The sequence below is a fragment of the Pan paniscus genome, chromosome 15 (assembly GCF_029289425.2).
Source record: "Pan paniscus chromosome 15, NHGRI_mPanPan1-v2.0_pri, whole genome shotgun sequence".
NCBI classification, from domain to species: Eukaryota; Metazoa; Chordata; class Mammalia; order Primates; family Hominidae; genus Pan; species Pan paniscus.
The window spans coordinates 78,981,013-79,007,040 of record NC_073264.2 but is presented as its reverse complement, the minus strand read 5'-3'; the positions used below and the strand labels follow the sequence as shown (position 1 = coordinate 79,007,040).

At 46.8% G+C, this 26,028-nt stretch overlaps 1 protein-coding gene across 5 annotated transcripts in view; it reads right to left on the bottom strand.

Moving 5' to 3' along the window:
* The window catches only part of ADCK1 (aarF domain containing kinase 1), a 139,833-nt gene that overhangs the window by 20,161 nt on the left and 93,644 nt on the right, over positions 1–26,028 (bottom strand). For 3 of the 5 annotated variants that reach the window (XM_003808886.4, XM_003808887.4, XM_034937935.3), the window contains 2 exons: positions 14,562–14,720; positions 5,880–5,996 (listed from right to left, as the gene is read on the bottom strand). In XM_003808886.4, the coding sequence (XP_003808934.2) occupies positions 5,880–5,996; positions 14,562–14,720 (276 nt within the window). Of the gene's footprint in view, positions 1–5,799; positions 5,997–14,561; positions 14,721–26,028 lie in introns of all 5 variants that reach the window. The other 2 variants (XM_034937936.3, XM_008960989.4) reach the window with 2 other exon arrangements.

The window sequence follows — 26,028 nt, the reverse complement described above, 5'->3', positions numbered from 1 at the left end:
AACCCCATCCCAGGTCTACCCCCAATCTTCACGGACAGCAGTGTCTGCCCACCAGACCTCCAGTCATCCGTCCCTGCTGCCCCTACACTCCCGTCTCTGTCACCTCTTTCTTGGTTAATTTCACACAAATTACATTGAACCTCAGCCTCGGCAGGATCTTAAACACACACTCACTGAAATCCAATTAACCTTCGATAAAGGTCCAGCAATCAATAGTCATTCTGTGGCTTGGGGAGGCGCCACCCAGCCCGGGAAAGAGGACTCCTGCACGACCTTTACTTTTAATGAGATCAATGACAGTCATTGTCGCCAGCTCTTAAAGTGGCTGGCAAATATGATCACCAGGTCAGGCCCTTGGTAATATCTGCTTCTGGGCTCACAGACACAAACAAATGAGGGCCTCTGCAGGCTGCTGGCTCCCGAGGCCCATGCTTGCTGGCAGGTGGGCACCCCTGGGCAGGGCTGTCTCGGGCCTGGAGGTGCAGATCAGCAGGGTGAGCGCAGATGGCACTTCTGGAAAGGCCTGGGCCCCTGGCTTCATGTTTGATTATGGGGAGTCCTGAACTTCAGTGAGTGTCTGAACCGCCTGGACAGTCTGTTGAAATGCAGATTCTTGCAAACTTCTACAATCCTTTCCACCCCGGATTTGGATTAGTGAGTTTGGAGTAGGGCCCAGGAATCTGCATTGTTAAATAAGCTCCCCTGGTGATTCCTTTTTTTCCCCTATAGTGATTCTAAAAGAGATGGTTGGTGAACAAGTCTTAGCTCCCACCAAGCTGAAGAATCAATGTTCTTGGTTAGAGCCTAGCTAGTTCCACACCTTCAATAAGCATACTGAGGACCAGAGAGAGGATGTGATTTGCCTAAGGTTATACAGCAAGCTACCAGCAGGACAGAGATTGAACCTATCCCTCTTGCCTGCTAAACTGTTTTTTCCCTATCCAAGTCTATTGGGCCGAGTGGGACTGGGATGCTGTAGGGTGAGGAGGCCTCTTCAAAGTGGAGTGAGGCTGATACAACAAGTGGTTGGGGGCTCTGGAGCCATCCCCACCCACCTCAAGAGGGGTCCCTTCTACAGCCATCTTCCAGGATAGACATCTGCTTATAGCAGCTAAGATGCCACTAATCACACTACACCCTAGGATTCAGAGTAAGACTTTCGCCCCTGTCACTCCTATCTAGCCCTTGTACCTCCCTCCCCAAGGAATGCTCACAGCCAGGCTGCCCTCAGAAGGGAGTCACTCCAGGGCTGGCTCGCTGAGTACCACAGTCCTAGGGAGACTTTAGAACCTCAGGAGTCTATCTGAAACTTTCAGGATTGTGGACTCTTTCATCACACACACACACACACACACACACACACACACACACACACACACACTCCTCCGTAGTCTTCAAGGCCGTGGCTTTGATGTTGGTTGGTAAGAGACATGATAGATTAATTTATTCAGAGTAAGGCCTGTCCGTAATCTACTCCCAACACCACTGATGGTAAGTGACAGTACTTAGAGCACCACAGTGGCCCATAGCCCACTGTGGGGGTTTCTGCAGAAGTATTTAATAACATCATCTCAGACTGCCAAAGAGCTACCAAGTCACGCAAAGCCTAAAAGCCAGGGACTGGGGATCAAGAAATTAACATAGTGTGGCATTACAAGGATAGACCAATGAAACAAAATAGATTCCAGAAGAGCCCCACATTGATGACAAAGACGTCAGATCCCAAAACTGTATGATTCCATTTATGTGAAGTTCAATATGGGTGCAGGTCATCTATGGTGGCAGAACTCAGAAGATCATTAGCTCTGGGAGGGACGTGAGAGAGCTTGCCAGGGAGCTAGAAATGACTTGTAACTTTATCTGGACAGTGATTACATATTATATTCACATGGAAACTTACTGAGGTATACAATTAAAATTTGTGACCTCAGGTAAGTTATCTTCCCTCTCTGAGTCTCTGATTCTTCATCTGCAAATCTGAGACAATAAGACCTCCCTCATAAGTTGATAATGCAGAAAGCTCCTGGTACATAGAGCCAGGCAGTCAGTAAACATTAATGGTTTAAAAAAAAAAAGAAAGCTGGGGAGGTAGAAGAGAAAAAAATAGCCCAATGACAACAACAACAACATTCATCTCACTATCATTTTGGGGAACTTACTTAGCACATGCAAGGCACTGTGCAAAGCATTGTTTGTGCATTAACTCACACAGTCCTCACAAAATCACTTACTTAGAGATAGGTACGACAAAACAGAAAAATGCTTCTATGAAGTGATCCTTGATGTAAGCCAGAGAGAGAGGTGTTACATTCAGACACTGCCTTGGGGCAGAGCAATGCTTCTCAGATGGTGCTCCAGCTCCTCTGAGTAGTTAGTTACCAAGTGGCTCCAGGTTCCAGCAGCCCAAGGTATTGGGTTGGTGCAAAAAGAATTGTGCTTTTTGCAATGGCCCGAAATAAAAAACAAAACACACAATTACCTTTGCACCAACCTATAGATCCCTGGCAGGGAAATGGAGAAGGTAGAGGGGCAAGGACTTTGGAGTCATGCAGACCTGAGTTCAAACCCTGGTTCTACCCCTGCTAGCTGTGTGATATGGGGCAAGTTGTTTAACCTCTCTGAGCATTTGCTTTCTCATCTGTAAATGGGGTTAATAATATATACTGTATAGGAGAGCTGTAATGAGTAGAGATTATGTGTGTCATATGCCTGGCACATATTAGTTGCTTATAATTATTATTAGTTATTGTTTTTCCCCAAATAACTCTGATATCAGCTTGCCCCATTCTGCATGTCCACAAGAAAACAACCAACACTCTCCCCTAGGCCTGCCTGGTAGAGGCCAATCTAGGGTGTGAGGCTGGTTTGTTTACCCATTCACTAATTTAAGGATGTCTACCAAGGATCTGCTCTGCACAGACCACTGGCTTTATCTACAAGGTATCAAAAGAGCAGGGAGGCAGGAGCAGATGAGACCAGCCCTCAGAGGGCACGCCCTGCCCAGCTCCTACTGCCCAGCTCCAGCCTAGCTGCCCCCTCTGGCCAGGCACAGCACTCAGCCATAAGCAAACAACTACCCAGAGCGCACCTTTCTGTGTTTGCATTTGTTTGGAAAATCAACGTTGCCTCTGATTAAACGCCATTACGGCTCTGGGCTCACTGGATCCAAAGAGATTAATGGACTTGAGGGTGTTGCTGGAATGAAAATGCCTCCACAGCTGGTAGTAAGTAAATGCCAGGAATCTGGCGGGGATGAGGCCTCTGGGATATTTCCTGATCAGCAGGCGACAGACCCTGTTTCCCTTTAAGGCCATTCAGGAAAGGCCAGAGGTGGCCTCCCATCCCATCGAATCCCTTCGCCACTGGAACCAAAGACTGTATTCTGCTTGAACACCTCCCATGTACCACCCTAGAAGCCACCAGTGAAGGCAGCAGAGTCAGAAGCCCTGACTTGTGTCACTGGCCAAGTGACCTCAGGAAAGACATTTGCTCCCTCTCAGAACTTTTCACCCCATCTGTAAAATAGAAGGATGAACTCTTTTTCTCATCCCTTTCCCTCCAAGCAGCAGAACTCTTCCAGAAAAGTCCAATAGGCAGCTCACGCATTGGCAAAGCTGCCCTGGGTAAAACAGAGTGGTATCTGTTTCATGTAGCCTGCCCATATCCCACATACCCCAAGGCCCTTGAATGGGTTATTGAAGCACTGTTCCCTAAGTCAGGGGACAACAGCTTTCCTAGAAGGCCTGAGCCAGCCACATAGAAACGTTCCCACCATGCTCCTGGCAGCAGCTCTGTGCACTTTGATGCGGCCCCTCCTTTGTGGCCTAACAGGAAGAGTGAAATCAGGGAGACTCAGGTCTCAATCCCACCTCTGCTAAGCTGTGTGACCTCTCTCTGAGACTCTGATTCTTGGTCTGCAAAATGGAGACAATGAGACCACCCTCATAAGTTTATTATGGAGAAAAGGGCCTGGCACAGGCAAGTTAGGCATGCAATAAATGCTAATGTTAAAAGGAGAAAGAAAGAACACAGCCCAAAGATAATATAAGGAAATCAACAACCACCACCCAGCTACTCTTCTGGAACGCTAGCCACACACCAGGCACTGTGCTTAGCACTGTTTGCAACCTAACTCACATAGTCTTCACAATCCCTCTTAGAGGCAGATACTGACCCCATTTACAGCGGTCACATGGCCACCAGGAGGCCTGTGCAACCACCACACTCCCCTGCCACCCCCCTGGGCTCATCTGCTGAACCAAGGTATGGCTTTCTCCTGTGGGCCAACTCCCCATTGGGACCACATGCTCACGCTCATCTTCGTGCACTGCCTGTGGACATGGGGAGTGGAATAGAAAAGAGCATTCACGGCCAGGCGCGGTGGCTCACGCCTGTAATCCCAGCACTTTGGGAGATCGAGGCAGGCGGATCACCTGAGGTCAGGAGTTCAAGACCAGCCTGACCAATATGGAGAAACCCTGTCTCTACTAAAAATACAAAATTAGCCAGGCATGGTAGTGCATGCCTGTAATCCCAGCTACTTGGTAGGCTGAGGCAGGAGAATCACTTGAACCCAGGAGGTGGAGGTTGCAGTGAGCCAAGATTGCGCCATTGCACTCCAGCCTAGGCAACAAGAGCAAAACTGCGTCTCAGGAAAAAAAAAAAAAAAAAGCATTTACCTCCACTGGGCGTGGCCCACTTCCTTCCTTCCATCCCAGAGGGCAGAACATGTTGCTGCACTCCCCAAAACCCTGAAGTGACTCCACAGTGCCTCAAGGTCACACCCAAGACCATTACCTTATCTCCCCACACACCCCAAGGAACCCTGCCCCAGCCCTGCCAAACTTCACCCATTCCCTTCCCCTTCTTGCAAAGCCACTCCCTGGAAAATTCCTACTCATCCTGCTGGGGACGCCAACCTGTGGCAGGCCTCAGTGCCTCTTCCTCACTCTCCCTGGGGTTCTCCTCACACCCTCTCGCTGCCTGAGATACAGCAAGGATTTAGATGTGTGTCTGACTCTGATGCTAAGCTCTGGGGACTAGGTCTGGTCCCCCTGCGAGCCCCCATACCTAGCATATAGCAGACATTATTAAAATGATCAATGTTGAGCCTGGCCACGTGGCTCACACCTGTAATGCTAGCACTTTGAGAGGCCAAAGTGGGAGGACTGCTTGAGCCCAGGAGTTCCAGATTACAGTGAACTATGATTGTGCCACTGCACGCCAGTCTAGGCAACAGAGCAAGACCCCATCTCTGAAAACATAAAAATGAAATTATGAATGTTGTTGAAAAAGTACAACTCCACCCATTCCTGTGGGACCCTGTGCCACCAAGAAGCAGAAAGTGAGGGACAGGTCCTACCCACTGGCCAGTATTCCCTGGGACAAGGGGGATGGGAGGGGGGACACACAAAGCCCACCTCTTTTTTCCTGCTCTAGGAGGCTGATGCAGTTGGTTGCTGCTGTCCCCTTTTTGCCTGATCCCTTGAGATCTGGGAAGTGGGAAGGAGAGAGAAGGGCAGGAAGAGGGAAGAGACAACAGACAGGCCCCACAGAGCCAAAAGGATTAAGTCCCACTGATTTTGCATCATTGTTCTCTGTGGCCGCTTAGCTTTGTGGGGCTCAGATGGTACAAAGGAAAAGCAGGTAATGGCAGAAGGGGCTCAGCATGTCCCTGCAGGCCGCTGTGTGCACACGGTTGGCCTAAATGACCTGAAAGAATCTTTCTTGCTCAAAGTTTATAATTCTCCAGACAATGGGCCCCATTAAAGACAAGGGGGCCAGACTCTGAGGCCTCACCTGGACACACAGGCACTTCCTGGGCAGCCTTGACCAAGCCCACGTTCCCCGGCACAGCAGCCCTGAGCTCTTGACCTCACCTCATTGACGTCGATCTTGTTCCTCTCCATGTAGTCTCTGTCATTGACCTGCCCGCCATCCACAAACTCCATCAGGAGGACCCGCTCCGTGGACAGGTCCCAGTGGATTCGGGGGACCTGGGATAGGAAGGGACAGGTCAGATGGTCTGGGGAAGCTGGGGATCGGGCAAGGATGACAATGCGGCACAGTGAGCCAGACAGCAACAGAGGCTCCTCCCAGAGCAAGGGAGAAGAGGCCCGGGAGGGACCTCAGGGGTGACAGTGGGGATGGGACAGCCAGGCCAAGAGGGAGGCCGGCTACTCCACCTCTGCTCAGCAGGCCTCCGCCCACTCCTTTAGATACCGGCTTTGCCAACTCTCCTCAGTGCCTTCTAATGCTGTTAAGAGACAAAACTAAAGTTGGGACTTGGGAGGAAAATGTTGGAACACCTCACACCTGGGCATTGCTGTTAAGGATATTTCCTCTCCCCATCCCGCCACCAGGCCTACTTCGGACTCCTCCCTCTGCCTCCAATATTTCACCCAGGTAATGGGTGCATTGTGTGTATTGAGCAAATGACTGAGTTTTAACCAGATGATAAATTTTGTTTCTCATGCCTGTTTCCTGTAGGAAAACATGTTTCCTGGGGCAGACAACATTGGATATTAACCCAACATCTATTCCCAACCCTCCTCTTCCCTAGAGATGAAAAAAACCAAATACTGGGGCCAGGCGGGGTGGCTCACACCTATAATCCCAGCACTTTGGGAGGCTGGGGCAGGTGGATTGCTTGAGCTCAGAAGTTCAAGACCAGCCTGGGCAACGTGGCGAAACCCTGTCTCTACAATAAATACAAAAATTAGCCAGGCATAGTGGTGCGTGCCTGTGATCCCAGCTTGGGAGGCTAAGGTGGGAGGATCGCTGTCAAAGCCACAGTGTGCTGTGACCTTATACATCACACCACTGCACTCCAGCCTGGACAACAGAGCAAGATCCTGTCTGAAAACAAACAAACAAATAAAAAACCTAAATACTTTCCTTGCCTGCTTTATAGTAGGTATGGCCATGTGACATAGTTCTGACTTATGAACAAAAATGGAAACCTGCTAGGGGATTCTGGGAAGGTTTTTATTTCCTTGATTTAAAAAAAGGGGGGAATTTGCATAGTGCTACTCTTCTTCCACTTCTCTTCCTGCCTCAAAAGTGAATGTGAATGTGACTGTTGGTGCTGTAGCAGCCATCTTGCAACAATGAGGAAAAATAAAAAAATTTAAAAATCTGAGAAGCCAGCTCTGGTACTGTTAAACCACCAAAACCATATGTCAGTAGGCAACCACTGCAAACCTTCTTGCTATGTGAAGACAACAAATTCTTTTGTTTAAGGCACTCTAAATGAGGCTTTCAGTTGCCTACAGACAAATGCATTACTAACATACACTCTCCAACCCTCTCTGACTCTCACAACACTCAAAAACCAAAAAGAGAACAGATTTCTCCAGGAGCAGGCAAGAGACTAGAATGCAACCAGGCTGCCATGTGAGCAAGGGACACCCACCAGTACCCCCACAGCCAGGAGGGAGGGGTTACTGGGCTTCCAGCATGCCGAGTTTCCCCCACATTGTGAGGAGTTTATTTCCTCTTACAAATAAAGAAACATGGGCAGCTTTTTCAAATGTTTTGGAGAGTAAGATTTTCCTTTACCCTGACCACCCAAATTCATCTAGCAATAACATAGTGGCCCTCAAGTCAACAGACCTATTTCCTGTTCCTAATTCTGCTAATACTGTTGTGTCTTAGACTAGCCACTTAACTTCTTTACATCCCAGTCTTCCTCACTGGAAAGCAGAATTGTTTCTGCCCTATCTCAGTAAGGACCTCTGAGGATAAATGGGGGCTGTACATACAAGTGAAATGCTCTAGTTGGAACAAAGTTTCCACCAGAAAGCAAGGTGTTATTTTGGTTTGCTGCTTGACTGCGGTTTCTGCCATTTGAAAATCTGGGCCAATAGAGAAATCTGTGAAACTGATACTTTGAACTTAAAATTTAGACTTGCTTGGCATTTTTCAAAAAGTTTCTTTTTAAAAAAGTGAGTGCATGTTTGCTATTGTTGCTTTGTCGGTTTCTTTAGAGACAGGGTCTCATTCTGTCACCCAGGCTGGAATGCTGTGGCATCATCATAGCGCACTGCAGCCTTGAACTCCTGGACTCAAGAGATCCTCCTGCCTCAGCCTCTCAAAGTGCTGGGATTACAGGCGTGAGCCACCGTGCCCTGCCTGTTGTTTTTGTTCATGGCTTCCAAATGAATGGGACATATTTTCGGGTTAAATTCTTCCCTTGGGTTTGTTTGTAAACCTACGTTTGACAGTGGGCCCCTAAGGCTCTGGAGACAAGAGGTCAAATCTCTAGCCAGCCCCGCCAGAGGCAGCTTAAAAAACAGCGAGGGGCTGGGCGCAGTGGCTCACACCTGTAATCCCAGCACTTTGAGAGGCCGAGGAGGGCAGATCACTGAGGCTGAGGAAAGAGAATCGCTAGAACCTGGGAGACGGAGGTTGCAGTGGGTGAAGAATACGCCACTGTACTCCAGCCACGGTGACAGAGGGAGTGAGATTCCATCTCAAAAAAAAAAAAAAAAAAAACCAGCTAGTAAAGAGTCACAGGTGGAAACAGAAAACCCACAGGCTGGAGCTTCTCTGTGCTTGTGCATCAGGGTCCTGGGTGTACTGCGGTTTCCCCCTTTTTGGTCTCCCTGCAAACATCACCATTCCAGTCTAACCACAGAATGTGCCCCTTGCTTCTGCTGCTTAAATCTGAAATGACTAAAATATCAAACCTGGGAAACAGTGGAATTTGTCATGGGAGCTTCAGAACCACAGGTGCCCCTGGACAGACATAACGTGGACATGACTGCAAAATGCCAAACTGCTCCTGCTCAGTTAAAAAAGTGAGCTGCGCCTAAATCACCAGATGGGCAGGAGGACCTGGGGGTGTGGGGTGAAGTGAGCGCCCACATTTCCTGTCCTATGCTTCTTCCATCAAAGAAGGAAAAAATGAAAAAGAGAAATTTGAAAGAGTCAATAAGCACCCCGCACTCCCCCATCCCACCCCCAAACAAAGCAAACTGAAACTCTAAGGAGCTCATGGCCAGGGTGCTCAGCAGCCCCACCAGCAGGGTCACACCCTGACCATTAGGACCCCTGGGTCCAGGTTCTACCTCTTTGCCACAGAGCAGAGGCCTCCCTCCTGTGGGCTCCTCCTGCCTCCCACACGGATGCCAATCTGGACCCCAAGAAGGAGGGCACCAATTAGAGAAGTTTTAGCCCAAGACCCTGGGCCTCAGCCTCACAGTCTGGCCCTGACCTCACATTTCTGCTTTGTTTCTATGCTTTGGTCAACGTGCCCACGAAACAGGCTGCACCTGGCTTGTCTGAGACAGCGCCCATCACCCTAGGCCCACAGTCCTCCTGGAGCCTGAGTCCAGCACAGCAGAAGGCCTGGAGACCTGCAGTCAGACCGGCAGATTTGGAGTCAGGCTGCTGGCTGGAGCCCCGGCTCTGCCACCTAAAAGCTGTGTGACTGTGGGTAAGTTATATAACCTCTCTGAACACCAGTTTCTCCACCAAAAATATGGTGATAATGGTTACAGTGGAAGCACAACCCCACCTCCGCCCCCATTTCCCACTACTATGAGCAGAGTACTGGCACTCAACATGGAACCAGACACTAGCAGCTGCTGGAAAAAACATCGATTGCTCTTAGGACAGCCACATCGAGTTTCACAGAGGGCTCTGATACACACCAGGGCTGAGAGGTATGCTCTAGACGGTTCACTGGAATTCACAACTTCCCCACAGAGCAAAACCATATGGAGGGTGAACATGCAGGCTCTGGAGCAGGCTACCTCTATTCCCTCCCCTTAGTGGTAAGCCTTGTGACCCTGCCCAAAGGGTTGATAGCTCTGAGCCTCAGTCTCCCAACTGATGATATGGGGGTGATTATGGCACCTCCCTTGTGAGGCTGTTGTAAGAATTAAAGAATTAAAGAATATAAAGCACTCTGCAAAAAAAAAAGTTATATGTTAATTACTATCCATCTGTAGTTCCTAATCTGTGAGATTCATGGGAAGTTATCATACTTCCCAAAAAGCATGCACATCTCCTCAGGGTTTGTCCACAATTTCTAGAGTCCTGGGCTCCTTACCTCACACTAAGGAACCCTGGCATGGCCCTGCACACCTATCCCCACCTCCACACATATAGAAATGTTCTCATCACTTCCAGTCCCAAACCCTGTGGTTATAAAGCTTCTCCCCTGCCACCTTGTCCCCAGGTGAGTCACAAACCCTACCACTTGTCCTGTTTCCATCCCCTGGCACATACGCTCTGCTGCCAGATCCACTAAGCCTGGCCTTAATCATTCAGCCTAGCTGCCCCCTCACCCTCTCCCAGTCCCCCTGACGCCATATTTGCATTCAGTGCTTGTCTGAGCCTGGGAGATTTATAGCACAGGGCTGAGGTTCTTAAACCGCACATAAGCACCAGAAGATGCCTCACACACTGAGAGGTAAAGTCTTTGCTGAGGCTTAATTATGCACAGATGTTGTGTTCGGGAGCCAGTGTGCAAAAGCAGTCTATCTCCAGTTTTAAGAGCTGAACTGGGTTCACAGTGCAAAATTCACTTCCCCCTTGTTATGTGTTTAGGCAAAATTAATTACTCAAGAGCCTTAATTCCACCACTGTCTTAGGAAGGGTGTGCAAGTTTTGGAAACAGCAGGTCAAATTGGTATATTCATTATTTACCCATTTGGCATCTTCATTTGAAAAATGTGTGTTATTGTTATTATTGCATGTCTTGGTCTGGCACTTGCCAGTTGGCCCCAGCCAGGAGACAATTTTGCTGTTTCCATGGGAACAGTAGAGGAGACGGTTCTGTCTGGCTCATAGTTCTGGCTCTGAGGGGCACCCCTGCCGGTAAATGGCAGCAGAGTATCCTGAGAGGAGCACCACACTTGAAGTCAGAAAATCTGGGATGTTGCCCTAGCTCCTCTACTCAAACTGTCCTCTGCAATATGGGCTGATGCCTGCTGCAAGGACTCAACACCATAGTACCTGCAGACTGTTCAATGCAGCAGCTCCTGATGAAGAAGAAATAATCAATATATATTGCCTATAGTCAATACTTCTTAGAAGCACTCACCAGAGCCCTTTATCCTGGGTAGAATTACGTACTTCCTCTTGGGAATCCACAGAAACACAGATGAATGCCTGTCATGGTGCTAACAAACCTGCACTACAACAACACATTGCTGTGTCTGTCCCTCCACTAGATGAGAAGTTTTCCAGAGCAGGGACAAACCTCAGCTCCCAGCACAGCAACAAGCTCGGGAATAAAAGAAATGGAATAAGCAAGTAGAAGCATGTCTTAGACTCTATAGCATTATGCTAATTAGTTAACATTATCACTTGTCTCAAAGAGCCAAGTTTTCACTGAACTGGTGGTTTGAGCTCCAAGGCTGGGGCAGTGACACCAGATCTAGGCTGCACTCCTGGATTTACACACACAAGAGGGTCTGTACATCCACACCGACAATGGCAGCCAACAAAATGCCAGTCAAGCATACTGGGAGTATGGAGACGTACCCAACCCTCACCACACACAAAGAGCTAAACTTCATGGGCTCTATCTTCCACCACAGTCAATGTGTCAATACACTGCACTGATCAACACAGCTGCGGTTCTTCCTCCCGTGGATTCTCAAGTGGTTAGAATAGACACATCTTCAGTCATTCCATCCCTGTTAGTCAATCAGGAGAGCAAAAATATAAACACTTCCTCCATTTCTCATGATGTCTTCAAAAGCCAAAAGGACACGTTAGGGAAGAATGAGAGAGTCCCTTCTCCCTGATCCAATGTTCTGAGCCATCCTCCCCAAGAATAGCACAGCTTGACTGTTGGCTCTAGAACCTGCACATGGAGCTCCTGAGGGCTTGGTGACCCCTCTCGTGCATTCTCCAGGCCTGGTAAAGAAGAGGGAAGGGTGATCCGTCCTAGAGTTGGAAGCTAAGCTCAGTGTAGACAACCAGAAGAGCCCTCCAAGCCCTGCACTGTTGGGATAAAGGGGGTAACCCTGTTTTAATAGGCATACACCTCAGGAAGGACAAATGTGTTGGAAGAACAGTGGTGTGGCATACATCTCTCTCCCCAGTTCCTGTGTGCCCTGAGAGAACACCAGGATGGTCCTTAAAGACCAGCTCCGGCCGGGCGCGGTGGCTCACGCCTATAATCCCAGCACTTTGGGAGGCCGAGGCAGGCGGATCATTTGAGGTCAGGAGTTTGAGACCAGCCTGGCCAAAATGGCAAAACCGTGTCTCTACTAAAAATACAAAAATTAGCCAGGTGTGGTGGCACACACCTGTAGTCCTGCTACTCAGGAGGCTGAGGCAGGAGAATCGCCTGAACCCGGGAGGTGGAGGTTGCAGTGAGCAGAGATTGCACCACTGTGCACCAGCCTGGGTGACAGAGTGAGACTCTGACTCAGAAAAATCATAATAATAAAATAATTAATTAAAAAAAAAAAAAAGGACCAGCTCCAGGGCCAGGAGCAGTGGCTCACACCTGTAATCTCAGCACTTCGGGAGGCCAAAGTGGGCAAATCATTTGAGGTCGGGAGTTCAAGACTAGCCTGACAACATGGTGAAACCCCATCTCTACTAAAAAAAAAAAAATACAAATATTAGTAAGGCATGGTGGCACATGCCTATGATCCCAGCTACTTGGGAGACTGAGACAGGAGAATTACTTGAACCCAGGAGGCGGAGACTGCAGTGAGCTGAGATCGCGCCACTGCACTCCAGTCTGGGCAACAGAGCGAGACTCTGTCTCAAAAAAAAAAAAAAAAAAAAAACACCAGCTCTAGTGCCAACTTCTCAGCAGAGCCTGCCCTGACCCAGTAGGCCATGGGAGTCCCTACTTCTGAATCCTCAGAGCACGTAGAAGCCGTACTTCTCATGGGGCACTGACAGCTGCGACTTCATATTATCTGATATTGTTTCCCACATTAAGTGTCTCTTATTACATAGAACAGTTCTGCTATAATACTTGTTTTGAAAACACAAATTTGTTCCAATGCAATTGATATGTTAGGGAACAGTTTGATCATAATGCAAATTTTGGATGTGCTTATGTGTACTATCATCCGCGAGAAACACTGTGAATGCAGAAAGCTGCATCCAGCAGAGCCGTGCCACATTGGAATACACAAAACAAACACACCTCGACATCGCTGCGAGTCGGTGAGTCACCCACATCTGGCCTTACAACTTTCTGTCCCATTTCTTTTTTGTTGTTGTTGTTGTTGTTCCTTGAGACGCAGTCTCGCTCTGTTGCCCAGGCTGCAATGCAATGCTATGATCTCAGCTCACTACAACGTCTACCTCCTGGGTCCAAGCGATTCTCCTGTCTCAGCCTCCCGAGTAGCTGAGATTACAGGAGTGCACCACCATGCCCAGCTACTTTTTGTATTTTTAGTAGAGACAGGGTTTCACCATGTTGGCCAGGCTGGTCTTGAACTCCTTCCCTCAAGTGATCTGCCCACCTCCGCCTCCCAAAGAACTGCGATTACTGCCATCAGCCACCATGCCCGGCCTCCGTCCCATTTCAAAGGACTCCTCCCACCACCCCACAAAACTAACAAGCAGCAACCCTTCTGATGCCCACTTCCACAGCAGGCTCAAGGTAAAGTGCCATGTGTATTGTGGTCTTATGTATTTCTTAGCCATTTAACATGTGTAAAACTATGCTACTGGTTTTTATTCATTCCTATCTTCTTTTCTTTCCTATATTACTGTATTACCGATGAATTTTTTTTCTTTTTTTTTCTTTTTTTTTTTTTTGAGACGGAGTTTCACTCTTGTTGCCCAGACTTGAATGCAGTGGCGTGATCTCAGCTCACTGCAACCTCCACCTCCCGGGTTCAACTGATTCTCTTGCTTCAGCCTCCCAAGCAGCTGGGATTACAGGCACACACCACCACGCCAGGCTAATTTTTATATTTTTAGTAGAGACGAGGTTTCACCATGTTGGCCAGGCTGGTCTCGAACTCCTGACCTCAGGTGATCCACCTGCCTCAGCCTCCCAAAGTGCTGGGATTACAGGTGTGAGGCACTGTGCCCAGCCACTGATGAATTTTTTTGAGTGTTGTGCCCCTAACTCTATTTTCCCCATAAGCTCTGTGGTTTCTGTTATGTGATTTTCCATAACTGCAGTATTTCTAGGGACACATATGTTTTGTTACAGCAGAACCAACTGTATGAGCCAAGGTAAAACACATGTGTTTAAAACAGTCCCAGCGTACAGTAGTGTTAGCTATCAGCATCGCCATCATCATCACCATCCCATGCCTCACGGAGGCAGAGACCACGGCATATAGGTTCTTGGCTAAGGCTCAGTGTCTTGTAGTTGTCGATTATTCAATAAACATCTGTTTAATTGACTAATGGGTCAACAATCACACTTGATATTTCTTTGCAAATTGCCTTCAAGGGATTTAATGCACATCACCAGTGACGTCATTCATCCTCAGTAAGAGGACTCAGGAAGAAGATGTCCCAATTATGTCCTGAAAGGGATGCTCAAGGCAGGGACCCATATACCGCTACACTCTTCCACCAGACCACCACACCCCGCATTGCATCGTCCCACCTACCTTCAAGAAGTCAAAATGCTTGAGCATCTGGGACACCTTCTCAGCATTCCTCCCTTCATTGAGGAAATCCAACTCCAAAGGCAGGTTCTTCTTGGCTTCATCCACAAGCCACATAAACTCAAACTCTGGGAATAGCTGCTTCACAGCCAGAATGAGCACCTGAAATCCAACAAGCACCCCAGTCATTTGGCCCACAGCACACACCAAGGGACATTCCCTACTTCCTGCCTGGTTCTCCCCTAGAGTAAGGGAAACTGCTCCCCTGGGGCCCATCCCTCCTCTGAATTCCAGGAGGGAAACATAGTAGGCTCCTGCTCTCCCATAAGCTTGGTACTCTGCACCAAGTCCAAGATGATGATAGCCCAACAGCCAGCATCGGTAACCATGACTACCACTTGCTGAGGGTTCCCCTCGTACCCAGCACTAACTAAGCACTTATTTTTTTTTTTAATTTTATTTTTTAAGTTCTGGGATATGTGTGTAGGATGTGCAGGCTTGTTTCATAGGTAAACGTGTGCCATGGTGGTTTACTGCACCTATCAACCCATCACCTAGGTATTAAGCCTGGCATGCATTAGCTCTTTTTCCTAATGCTCTCCCCCACCCCCCAACCCTCGCCCAACAGGCCCCAGGTGTGTTGTTCCCCTCCCTGTGTCCATGTGTTCTCATTGTTCAGCTCCCACTTATAAGTGAGAACAAGCGGTGTTTGGGTTTTTTGTTCCTGCATTAGTTTGCTGAGGATAATGGCTCCCAGCTTCATCCATGACCCTGCAAAGGACATGATCTCGTTCCTTTTTATGGTTGCATAGTATTCCATGGTGTATATCTACCACATTTTCTTTATCCAGTCTCTCATTGATGGGCATTTGGGTTGATTCCACATCTTTGCTACTGTGAATAGTAAACTAAGCACTTTACTTACTACTAAATTTAATCCTTGCAACAACTCTGGGAGGCACACAGATACACATCTTATCATCCCTTTTCTGTTGTTTAGACAAGCTGTCACTCTGTAGCCCAGACTGGAGTGCAGTGGTTTGATCGATCACAGTTCACCTCCAAGGCTCAATTGATCCTCCCACCTCAGCCTCCTGAGTGGCTGGGATTACAGATGTGCATCACCATGCCCAGCTAATTTTTTTAATTTTTTTGGAGAGACAGAGTCTCACTGTGTTGCCCAGGTTGGTCTCAAGCTCCTGTCCTCAAGCAGTCCTCCTGCCTCAGCCTACCAAAGTGCTATCCCATTTTATAGATGAGGAATTTGAGGCTCTGAGGGGTTATATGATTTTCACAAAATCTGCCCAGCAAGGAAGTACCGAGCTAGAATTCCCCCTGGGAATTCCACAGCCAACTCCACAGCCCTTGCTCTGAAACACTTAGCTCAACTGCTGCTGTGGCTGCTCCCCAATCTGTTCTGCTCTGTTCACAAAGCACTGGGAGGGTGCTGCAAATGTAACTGTCATTACTTTATTTCTTAAGTTGAATGTTTGGTGCTTGAACATTTATAATACTATTTTCTATACTTTCTGTACGTCTAAAACGTTTCATAATAAAAAACTAAATTGGAATAAGAAAACAAGGCTGGATAAGACAAGAGGAGACAGAGAGAAGGAATTTGACCACTTGGATGAAAAGCTTAGATTTTTGGCAATTTGACTCCACTGTGGATTCTTGAGTGATGACATGTTAAGAGGGGGTTTTAGAAGATGTATCTGGCATTCAGGGGTCAGTTTAATGATGTGAAATTAAAGAAGGGCCTAGTGATCTGTGCACAGCATACCACAGCCCCTGCCATGAGCAGGGACACAATCCTAAGGCTGCCCCACCACCAGGGCCCTGGATTTGAGATGGGTGCCCAAGTTCCTGGATGATGGCTCTGTAGTGGGTGAGCAAGGGTGATACCAGGGACATAGGAGGTGTTCCAGAATTCTGGGAGGGAAACAGAAGGGCCCTGATCTCCCATAAGCTCTCCTGCTGGCATTCGAAGCCAGGCCTGGGGAGAACATTGACTGATTGACCCAGTAATTCTTAGTATAAATGACAGTCCGAGTTACCTGAGAACAACCATCTCTAACCCTGGCTATAGCAGATGGCAATAAGAACTAACAAGCTGTGGGCCTGTTGGTACCAAAAGACCTTCCCCTTCCCATCTTTCCAGAAAGACTTACTGAGCCCCAAATAAAAGCCTTGTCTCATGCTTCTTTTTGCCCTGTTCTGTGATATTTTGCCCAATGCTGTGTTGGCAAAAGAAATCAATCTAAAGCCAGACTATTAACTACAAGGCATTTACAGCTTTGTTTTCAAGCCCTATGTCCTGGGTGATGTACCAGACGCCATTCCAAAAAGAGTCATCGCACCGTGTTATCATGCTCAATTTCTACCAAAACTTCTTTTAATTACATTTGGCTGTAGTTTAATTTCTTTTGAGTTTTGTCTGGTCTTTCATGGGCTAGACCTGTGACCTTATGATAATTGATTTAGTTTATGTTTTGTTTGTATCACGCAAGACTAGAAGGGAGAGGGGGCAACAGAGAGGCCTGGAGTGTATGCCTCAAGCCCTGGCACCTGGGCACCGCAGCCTCCAGACATCACATCTCGTCACAGTGCCCTCAGATGGCCCTTGGCAGCAACCAGAGCAGATGCAGAGCAAGTGAACGGGAAACAGAAGTGATTCCCCCAGGCCCAGGCGGAGGCCAGCCATGCCATCTAAGTCACCTGAATTCCACTTTTCTGGGCTTGGAATGCAGGCAAGAAAAGCTCTCCAGCATTTTGTTCCAATCTCAACTCCAGAGGGTCTCGCCCGAGAGGGGCAAGGAAAGGGGCCACAATGAGGCTCTCTCATTTGTCCAATCAATATTTACTGATTACCCTCTAGGTAATTACCATAGGCCAGACTTGGATATGCACAGAGAGCTACCTGTAGCCCAGTGAGGTCTCTACTTGGGGGTGAAGCTTCTGGCCAAACAGTAATTCCTCATCATTTATTGTATGGTCACTGTTTTTTGTGGAATTTTTAATTATCATTGATATCCAAGCAGCACTGAAAGGCACATTAAAGATTTTCCAGTTACTAATCAATTACATAATTAGTCATTATTAATACTATTCATTATTATTAACACTTGGTAATACCTGACATCATTAATCATAAGCAGTCAATTATATTAACTAATATTAATTGCTAGTAACTAATTAGTAAGCTAATTCATAACACAGAAAACTTTACAGTGCTCATCGAACTGGTTTCTAAGGCATCCTGTGGGTTGTGGGTCACTTCCTTGGTTACTTAAAATGAAGGGGGTTCTTTGAATAGAAGTCAGTGGTTCTCAGATTTATGGAATGTCATCATCCCCTTTATAGGAGGTCACCAATTTTAAAACTTGATACCCGCTACGAAGCCCAGAAAATGAACATACATAATTTTGCACATAATTCAAGGGGTTCACCAACCCCTTGAAATTCAGTGGGTGGGGAGGGGGTCAGGTTAAGAGTCGTCGGGTTCAAGTAGTTCGGGCTGCTGCCATTTTAGACTTTTCTTGGCTGAAGAAAGTAAAATAAAACTCAGTTTCACCGTCTGGTTTCATTCAACTCCCTTCTTAAATGAATCTACTTAGCCCACCTTAAGCAGATTCATTTCAATTTTTCTTTTTGACAACACATGCAATCAACTAAAATAAAACAGGTGTTGTTATCAATTTGACTTTTTGATTTTTCTCCCAAAATGCATCTTCTCCATAAAATTCTTCTAACAGCCAATGTTTTCACCAGTGCCTACCACCTACTCAACACTCCACAGATGTTTATTGAATACTCACATGAATGAATGAATGAGTAAATGAATGAACAAATGAATATTTCAAAGAGTTTGTCTGCTTCTCTGAGATAATTATATGTTCACATGTGTTATCCAAAGAAAATGAGTTTTTCTATTTCTGAGGTTTTAGTGGAAAGAGCCATAACTTCTGAATTTGGGGGAATCGTAATTTCAGAATGCCTGAGAATTCTCTACTTGATCTAGAACCTTATGAATCAATCAAGGTATATTTAAAAATTAATACTTCCTTCAAGGTAAAATAATAAGACTATCTTCCTATAGGGTCATTGGCTTGCAGGAGGAAAAATCAATCATGGGCCACACAGAAATATAATGGAAAAAATGAAGAGTCACACATAAGTTTGAAAACTAGTCAATGGGCCAAGCGTGGTAGCTCACGCCTGTAATCCCACCACTTTGGGAGGCCAAGACGGACAGATCACTTGAGATCAGGAGTTCAAGACCAGCCTGGCCAACATGGGGAAACCCCATCTCTACTAAAAATATAAAAATTAGCCAGGTGTAGTGGCATGTGCCTGTAATCCCAGCTACTCAGGAGGCTGAAGCAGGAGAATTGCTTGAACCCAGGAGGCAGAGGTTGCAGTGAGCCTAGGTCATGCCACTGTACTCCAGCCTGGGCAATAAATAGAGTGAGACTCCATCTAAAAAAATAAATAAATAAATAAATAAATAGAAAAAAAAAAAAACAAGAAAAGAAAAAGAAATAAAACGACTGACTGTTATTTACAATAGCAAAAGAGAAAGGGAATTATCATTATTTAGTTCCTACTACATGCCAGGCACTGTGCTACGAACACTTTACACATACACTTTCATTTAATCCTTTTCTTGCCAATTTTACATAGTAGAAAACAGGAATTGTCAAAACAAACTCTGACCTGGGCTTTTCTTGTTCGTTCTTTATGCAGCCCTGCCTCATGCAACACAACACAACGACATAGGACAATACAATAGGAAGCTCAAGATAAGGCAGAGAAGGAGCTTTGTAAACTGTAAAATGCAACTGGAAATGCAAGTTACTGTTATCAAGTTACTGTACATTATAAAAGAAATAATGTTCCATGGGAAAACAGCACACTAAGTAGAATGCCTGTACCGATCCAAACTGGTAAAAATGAACGTTCAACAAGGATCGAAAATCAATTCAGAGTGATGTACATAGCTTGCCATTCACGGGGTTTATCTTTGTTCTGATAAGTTATTAAAGTACACGCTTTTTAGAAAACAGATTTATAGGGTGAAGAGAAGTTTCCTTGGGTGGCCCACGTCTCTGGATATTTTTTAATAAATATTTTAAAAAATAAAATCGCTGTTGGATTCTGTGCCGACATAAACATTGCCTAGCCACCCACTGTTCAAACAACACATTTAGTAAAGAAACAAGATGAGGCTGGACGTGGTGGCTCACGCCTGTAATCCCAGCACTTTGGGAGGCCGAGGCAGACAGATCACCTGAGGTCAGGGTTTAAGACCAGCCTGGCCAACAAGGCAAAACCCCGTCTCTACTAAAAATACAAAAATTAGCCAGGCGTGGTGGCAGATACCTGTAATCCCAGCTACTTGGGAGGCTGAGGTAGGAGAATCACTCGAACCCAGGCAGTGGAGGTTGCAGTGAGCCGAGATCGCACCACTGCACTCCAGCTTGGGCAACAGAGTGAGACTCTGTCAAAAAAAAAAAAAAGAAAGGAAGGAAGGAAGGAAGGGAAGAAACAAGATGGTAGACAGAATGCACTGAAAATGCTGCTCAGAAAAGGTCAAAAACATGACTGCCATGGGTTTTCACTTTTTGAGACCCTTGGGATGGGCCAGATGACATCAAGCAATAGATCAGATTTAGTGCTCAGGCCAAAGAGTCCCACCCCAACATAGCTGAGCACCTTGGGGCCCAGTAGTGCATGAAGGGCATAGTACTTGGCAATGAGTTAGATTCCTTAGGGTGAGAGGGCAAGGGAGTGTTCCTCATCAATTCAGAAGCTGGAGAAATAACTGGGAGTGATACAGGGTGATTAGGACCTGGAGATTATGGTAGTCCCCCAGCTCAGGGATCATCTGAGTCCTACCCTGCCCTCAAGCAGTGAGAATGGCAGTGAGATATGGCCCGCTAAGCTCCCCAATATTGTGGGTAGAAAAGAACTGCTGCAAAGCCAGCCCGCCAGCAGACGGATGGACTATGCTTCATCAGTTCACCCCCTCCTGCTGAATCATTATTCCAATCTCTGGGCCCAATTAGTCTGGCTCTGGACAGCCATTCAAATCAATAAGAGTCACTGGCCGTGCATCTAGAAGTAGAGTTGCCCCAACTATTAAAGGGACAATATCAGGTGATAATGACAAAGCTGAAAAAACATCCCTGGCTCTGCCTTTTTCTTTTGTGCAAAGTCATCGACACCATCAGATTCACTGAACACCATTTACTGAGAATCAGCCTCCCTTCCCTGCCATCCTTCAACAGTCTATCCTAGAGGCTCTCTCCCCTCTCCAAGGGAGAAGGTTCACAGGAGACACAAAACTGCCAGGTTCACAGTAGACACAAAACTCTAGGGTAGTACATGCTATTGGAGGCCAAACCAACAGCCATCTCCCCCATCATCCTGGCTAACACAACCCCAAGTTTGTACATCCTTCATGTCCTTCAAGGATAGCAGGTCTGAGAAGGTGAGTCATGATTGGTTTAAGCCAATCAAGGTGGTCTCAGTTTTCTTGCCAAGACTGATTTGGGAGTGGGCATTACTTCTGGACAATAACAAATGAAGGGAACTCTGATAGGGATCTTTTTTTTTTTTTTTCTGATAAAGAATATGAGGATGTCCCCTACTTGTAACACCAGGAACTGTTGCAGCTGTGTTGGGACTATGTGCGGTGCTCGCTCAGGAGGGCGAGCCAGGAAGCTGAGATAGCAGAGTGAAACATGGAAAGAGTCTGAGTCATTACAATGAGGTGCTGGGCTGTCAGCCTTGGAACAGCTGACCCAAGTTCCAGACATCTTCACATGTGAGATAATATGGGTTAATATTAGCTATACCACTTTCAGTTGGATTTTCTGATTCTTAGAGCCAACTGAAAGCATCCCAACTGACACAACCAGTAGTCACCACCCCCTTGCTCTCAAAAGTCTCACCCCTGTAGACCTCTATCACCCTGTAAATGCACAGTAGTTATGAGTTTGGGTGTAGAAGGTCACCTCTTAAGATGCAAATATAAAGAGGTTAAGCCTATCAGTCACTCTCTTTACTGTGAATTGCTTTCATCAGATTGCTTTCCTCTTAAGACCAGGCTGTGATCAATTATGGGGCAGAGGAGAGTGCACAACAGTGGGAGAGAAGCATAAGGGCACACCACACCTGGAGTTGGCATGAAAGGAGACGTAGAGGCTATGCAGAAAAGTAGCTTTTCCTCCTCTCTGTCCCTAAGTTTCTGGTAGCCCTAAATGTCCCCTAGAAATCATTCTTCAAGCCAAGAATGCTTAATACCTTTCTGGGATTGTCATTCCTAAATATAAGACACCATTTCGGTCTCAACACAGAAAAACAAAATATTCACTTCAAGTACGAGCCTTCCAGTTGGGCCCTTCTTGGTTTTGTACCAGAGAAAGACCCAGGCAGGACTTTTCCCACCAGAGACGAAGCCCAGTGAGATGACAGTGTTACCCAGTGCTGCTGCTAATCCTGACGGTCCATGGGGTGGTGGCCTCAGGCCTCCATTCCAGCTGTTCTCCTGAAGGGTATGAGTGCGGGTCTCAGGTTTGCCTTGTGGTCCCAGCCCCAGAACTGCCTCAGCCACTACTAAGGAGCCACTCTGTACTCTGCACACAGCCTGCCAGGCTGTGCTTCCCAAGAAAAACGTGATGCTTATCTCAGGGAGGAAGATGCCAAATCTTTATTACTGCTATTATTGCTCTGACCTTACAGCAACCATTACTTAGGGAGCCAGCAAGAAAACGCAGAGAAAAAGTGACAGCTGTCCTCCCTGTCCAAGTGAGCCCTGATGGCTTTACTACACAGAGGCAGCTTCCTGCCTGACTCAGGAGTGGCTTCTGGGATTCAGGAAACCCTGGGATCCTCCAAGTCTCCCAGGTCTCTCCTAGCTATGGCTGCTCCACAGCTGCTGACAGGTGTGCTAGAAAAATCAGGTTTGTAGGTGGATGCTCAGGGCCACCCGGCAATCCTGCTCTCCTGCCCTGGTCAGCTCCCTTTCCACTGCACACAGTAGCTGTTCCAAACCTTCACCCACCTTGAGTCTCCAATGCTACCTTCTACCCCCTCATTCTCAGCAGATGGTCTTACCTCCCACTTCAGAGAAAAAATAGAGGCTATCAGGCTGCTACACACTCTGCTGCCCACTTTCCCTCCCCCTCTCCTCTGCCCCACACACTCATCTGTACCCAGCCTTCCCACCTTCCACTGGGCTCGAAACAAAGGCTAAGGTTTCCACCTGTGTTCTTCATTCCCAGTCACTTGAATCTCCCTTAGGACTTGATCTAGCAATTACTTCTCTCTGCTGAATCCCCAACCTGCCCCCTTCCCCATCAGCTACGATTCCACTGAAGTCTCCTCAGTATTTAATCCTATGCTCTGCTCTGACCACTACCCTAACTCTCCCAAACCTTCCACAGCTAAATATTTGAAAACAGTACATTCTCCATGAAGAGTCTCCACTTCCTTGAGTCTCAATTCTTTTTCACCCTGATCAGGCCACTGTAGCTGCTCCTTCTAACCACCCTAAATCGCCAGATCCAAAATACCCTTTCCAGTGCTTTACTGATTTGATCTCCCATATGACAACGTTGAGGAATTCTGGCAGACTATGTTTTCCAAAATGGCTGCAACAGTACCTCCCATTCTAATTCACTTCTAGAACCTTGCCACTCTCCCATTAAGAGGTAGAGTCTATTTCCCCAACCCTGAACTTAACTAAGGGGGCCTTTGTGACTGCTTCATCCAAAAGAGTAAGAAAGAAGTAATTCTATGTAGTTTCCAAGGCTGAGTCATAAAACTGTGATGTACTTTCAGCCTTATTCTCTTGGGCCACTTGCTCTTAGAACCCAGCCGCCATGCTGTGAGGAAGACCAAGCAGCCATGTAGAGGCTGATATGGAGAGGAACTAAGGCCCTGGCCCACAGCCCCAGTTAAGCTCCCAGACAACAGCTAGCACCAACTTGCCAGCCAGGAAATGAGCCACTCCAGCCCCCAGTCAAGCTACTCCAGCTAGAGCTGCATAAAACAGATGAGTTTCTCTACCAAGCCCCGGCCAAACTGCGAATTCACGAGCAAAACACATGACTGTCGTTTTAAGCTCACTGTGTTTTGAGGTGACTCATTATGCAGCATTAGATAACTAATATAGTGCTTTCATCTTTAACTTTTCTCCACTGAATATAGCAGCATTGCTCAATCCTGGTTTTCCTCCAATCTCTCTGACCATGCTTTCTTAGTCCGATTCATGAACTTATCCTCTTGGGCTCACCCCCCAATGTTTTGCACAGTTTTTTTTCCTTGCCTTCTTTCTTCTTCTTCTGTTTTTTTTTTTTTTTTTTTGAACTCTATATACCTTCTCTAGTGATCTTAACTACTCCACCACATTCATCTATCAAAAGCATCTTTACTCACAAATGCTGAATTTGTATTCCAGCCTGGATTCCAGATCAACAGGGATATCCCTATCCAAAACTGCCAAGAGCATTATTTTACCCTACGTGGTTGCTGCATTGACCATTTCACTTTGTTCTGAGAGGCATCCCGATCCCCTTACTCTTATAAGAACTTCCATTTCCCAGGCTCCCTTGCCAACTTGCTGCCAGCTAGGTTTTGCCCAGAGGCAACACTGAGGGATACTGGCATACTAGGGGGGCAAGAGGAGATGGAAACTCTTCTGCCTCAAACAGCATCTGCGGCTCCCACTCCCAAGTGACGGGCCCTATGTCTGTGATCTGGCTCCCAGGGAACAAGTTCACCACAGTCTCAGCTACTACCTGGTGGTCCCTGCCCCTGGGCACTAGAGAACTACATCTTCTCTTTGTCCCTCTGCCTTGAGGGTGGCCTTGGCTTCCTGCTGTTGGCAATTGTCTCTCCATCCCATTTGGCTTTTTGGCAATTACATCATTTGTAAACTCCATTTTCTGTGTTAAATTCCCTGTTTGAAATACACAGAGCAAGGTATTTTCCCCAACTGTACCCTGACTGATAAATAGTTGTCCCCCTTCTCTATAGTTTAGCTTTCCAAGGTTTCAGTTATCCAAGGTCAACTGTGTCCTGAAAATAGGTAAGTACAATACAACAAGATATTTTGAGAAAGAGACCACATTCACCTCACTCTTATTATAATTATATGTTATAATTATATTTTATTATTAGTCTCTTACTATGCATAATTTATAAATTAAACTTTATCATAGGTATGTATGTGTATTAGTCTGTTCTCACGCTGCTAAAAAGACATACCTGAGACTGGACAATTTATAAAAGAAAGAGGTTTAATGGACGCACAGTTCCACATGGCTGGGGAGGCCTCACAATCATGGCAGAAGGCCAAGGAGAAGCAAAGGCACATCTTACATGGTGGCAGGCAAGAGAGCCTTTGCAGGGGGACTGCCCTTTTATAAAACCATCGGATCTTGTGAGACTTAGTCACTATCATGAGAACAGCATGGGAAAGACATGCCTCCATGAATCAATTACCTCCCACCAGGTCCCCCCCACAACATGTGGGGCTTATGGGGGCTACAATTCAAGATGAGATTTGGGTGGGGACATAGCCAAACCATACCAGTGTGTATAAGAAAAAACAGCGTATATAGGGTTGGGCACTATCTGAGGATTCAGGCATCCACTGGGGGTCTTGGAATGTATCTTCACAGATAAGGGGGAACTACTGTATATAGTTAAATATACCTAAACGTAATCACTTAAGCCAGAAACCTAAGATATTTGTCTCATTCTCATTCATACCAGTCCTTGCCCCCACCCCATGTGTAAAGCTGATCACAAATCCTGATGATTCTGCCCCTTGAACCCATCCATCTCCCTTACTCCCATTACACTCCTCACTTCACATCATTTCTCTCTCAGACCCATGCAGCAGCTCAATTCGTCTCCTGGCTACAGTCTTTCTGCCTTCCGATCCATTCTCCAGACTCCCAACAGATTTTTATTTCTAATGCAAATCTGATCATGACAGTCCCCTGATTAAAATTCTTAAATGGTTCCCCACTGACTACAGGAAAAAAATCAGATCTGCTCAGATCCACAAATATGTAGTGAGTGTTGACCATATATACCAGTCTACGCCTTAGCCTGGAATACAAACCCCCCGTGTTCTGTCCTACCTACCTTCCCAGCCTCATCTCCACTTCGAGCTCATACCATCTGAACAGGTTGAAGTTATCCAAGTACACTCTGTCCTCCAAGCAGTCAGGCCCTCACACCCGCGGGGCTGTCCTTCCGCTGCCTGGCTATCTCAAGAGTCACCAACTTGCTGCAGCCCCCTTGGTGCCCCATCCATCCAGGCACAGTGCTACATGGCACTGTGCAAACACGCTGTGACTGTTTACACGCCTGTCTCCACTAAATGAGGATTACCCCAAGATGAAGATGGGGCTCACTCACTCTCATGTCCCCAGCACCCAGCTAGCATAGG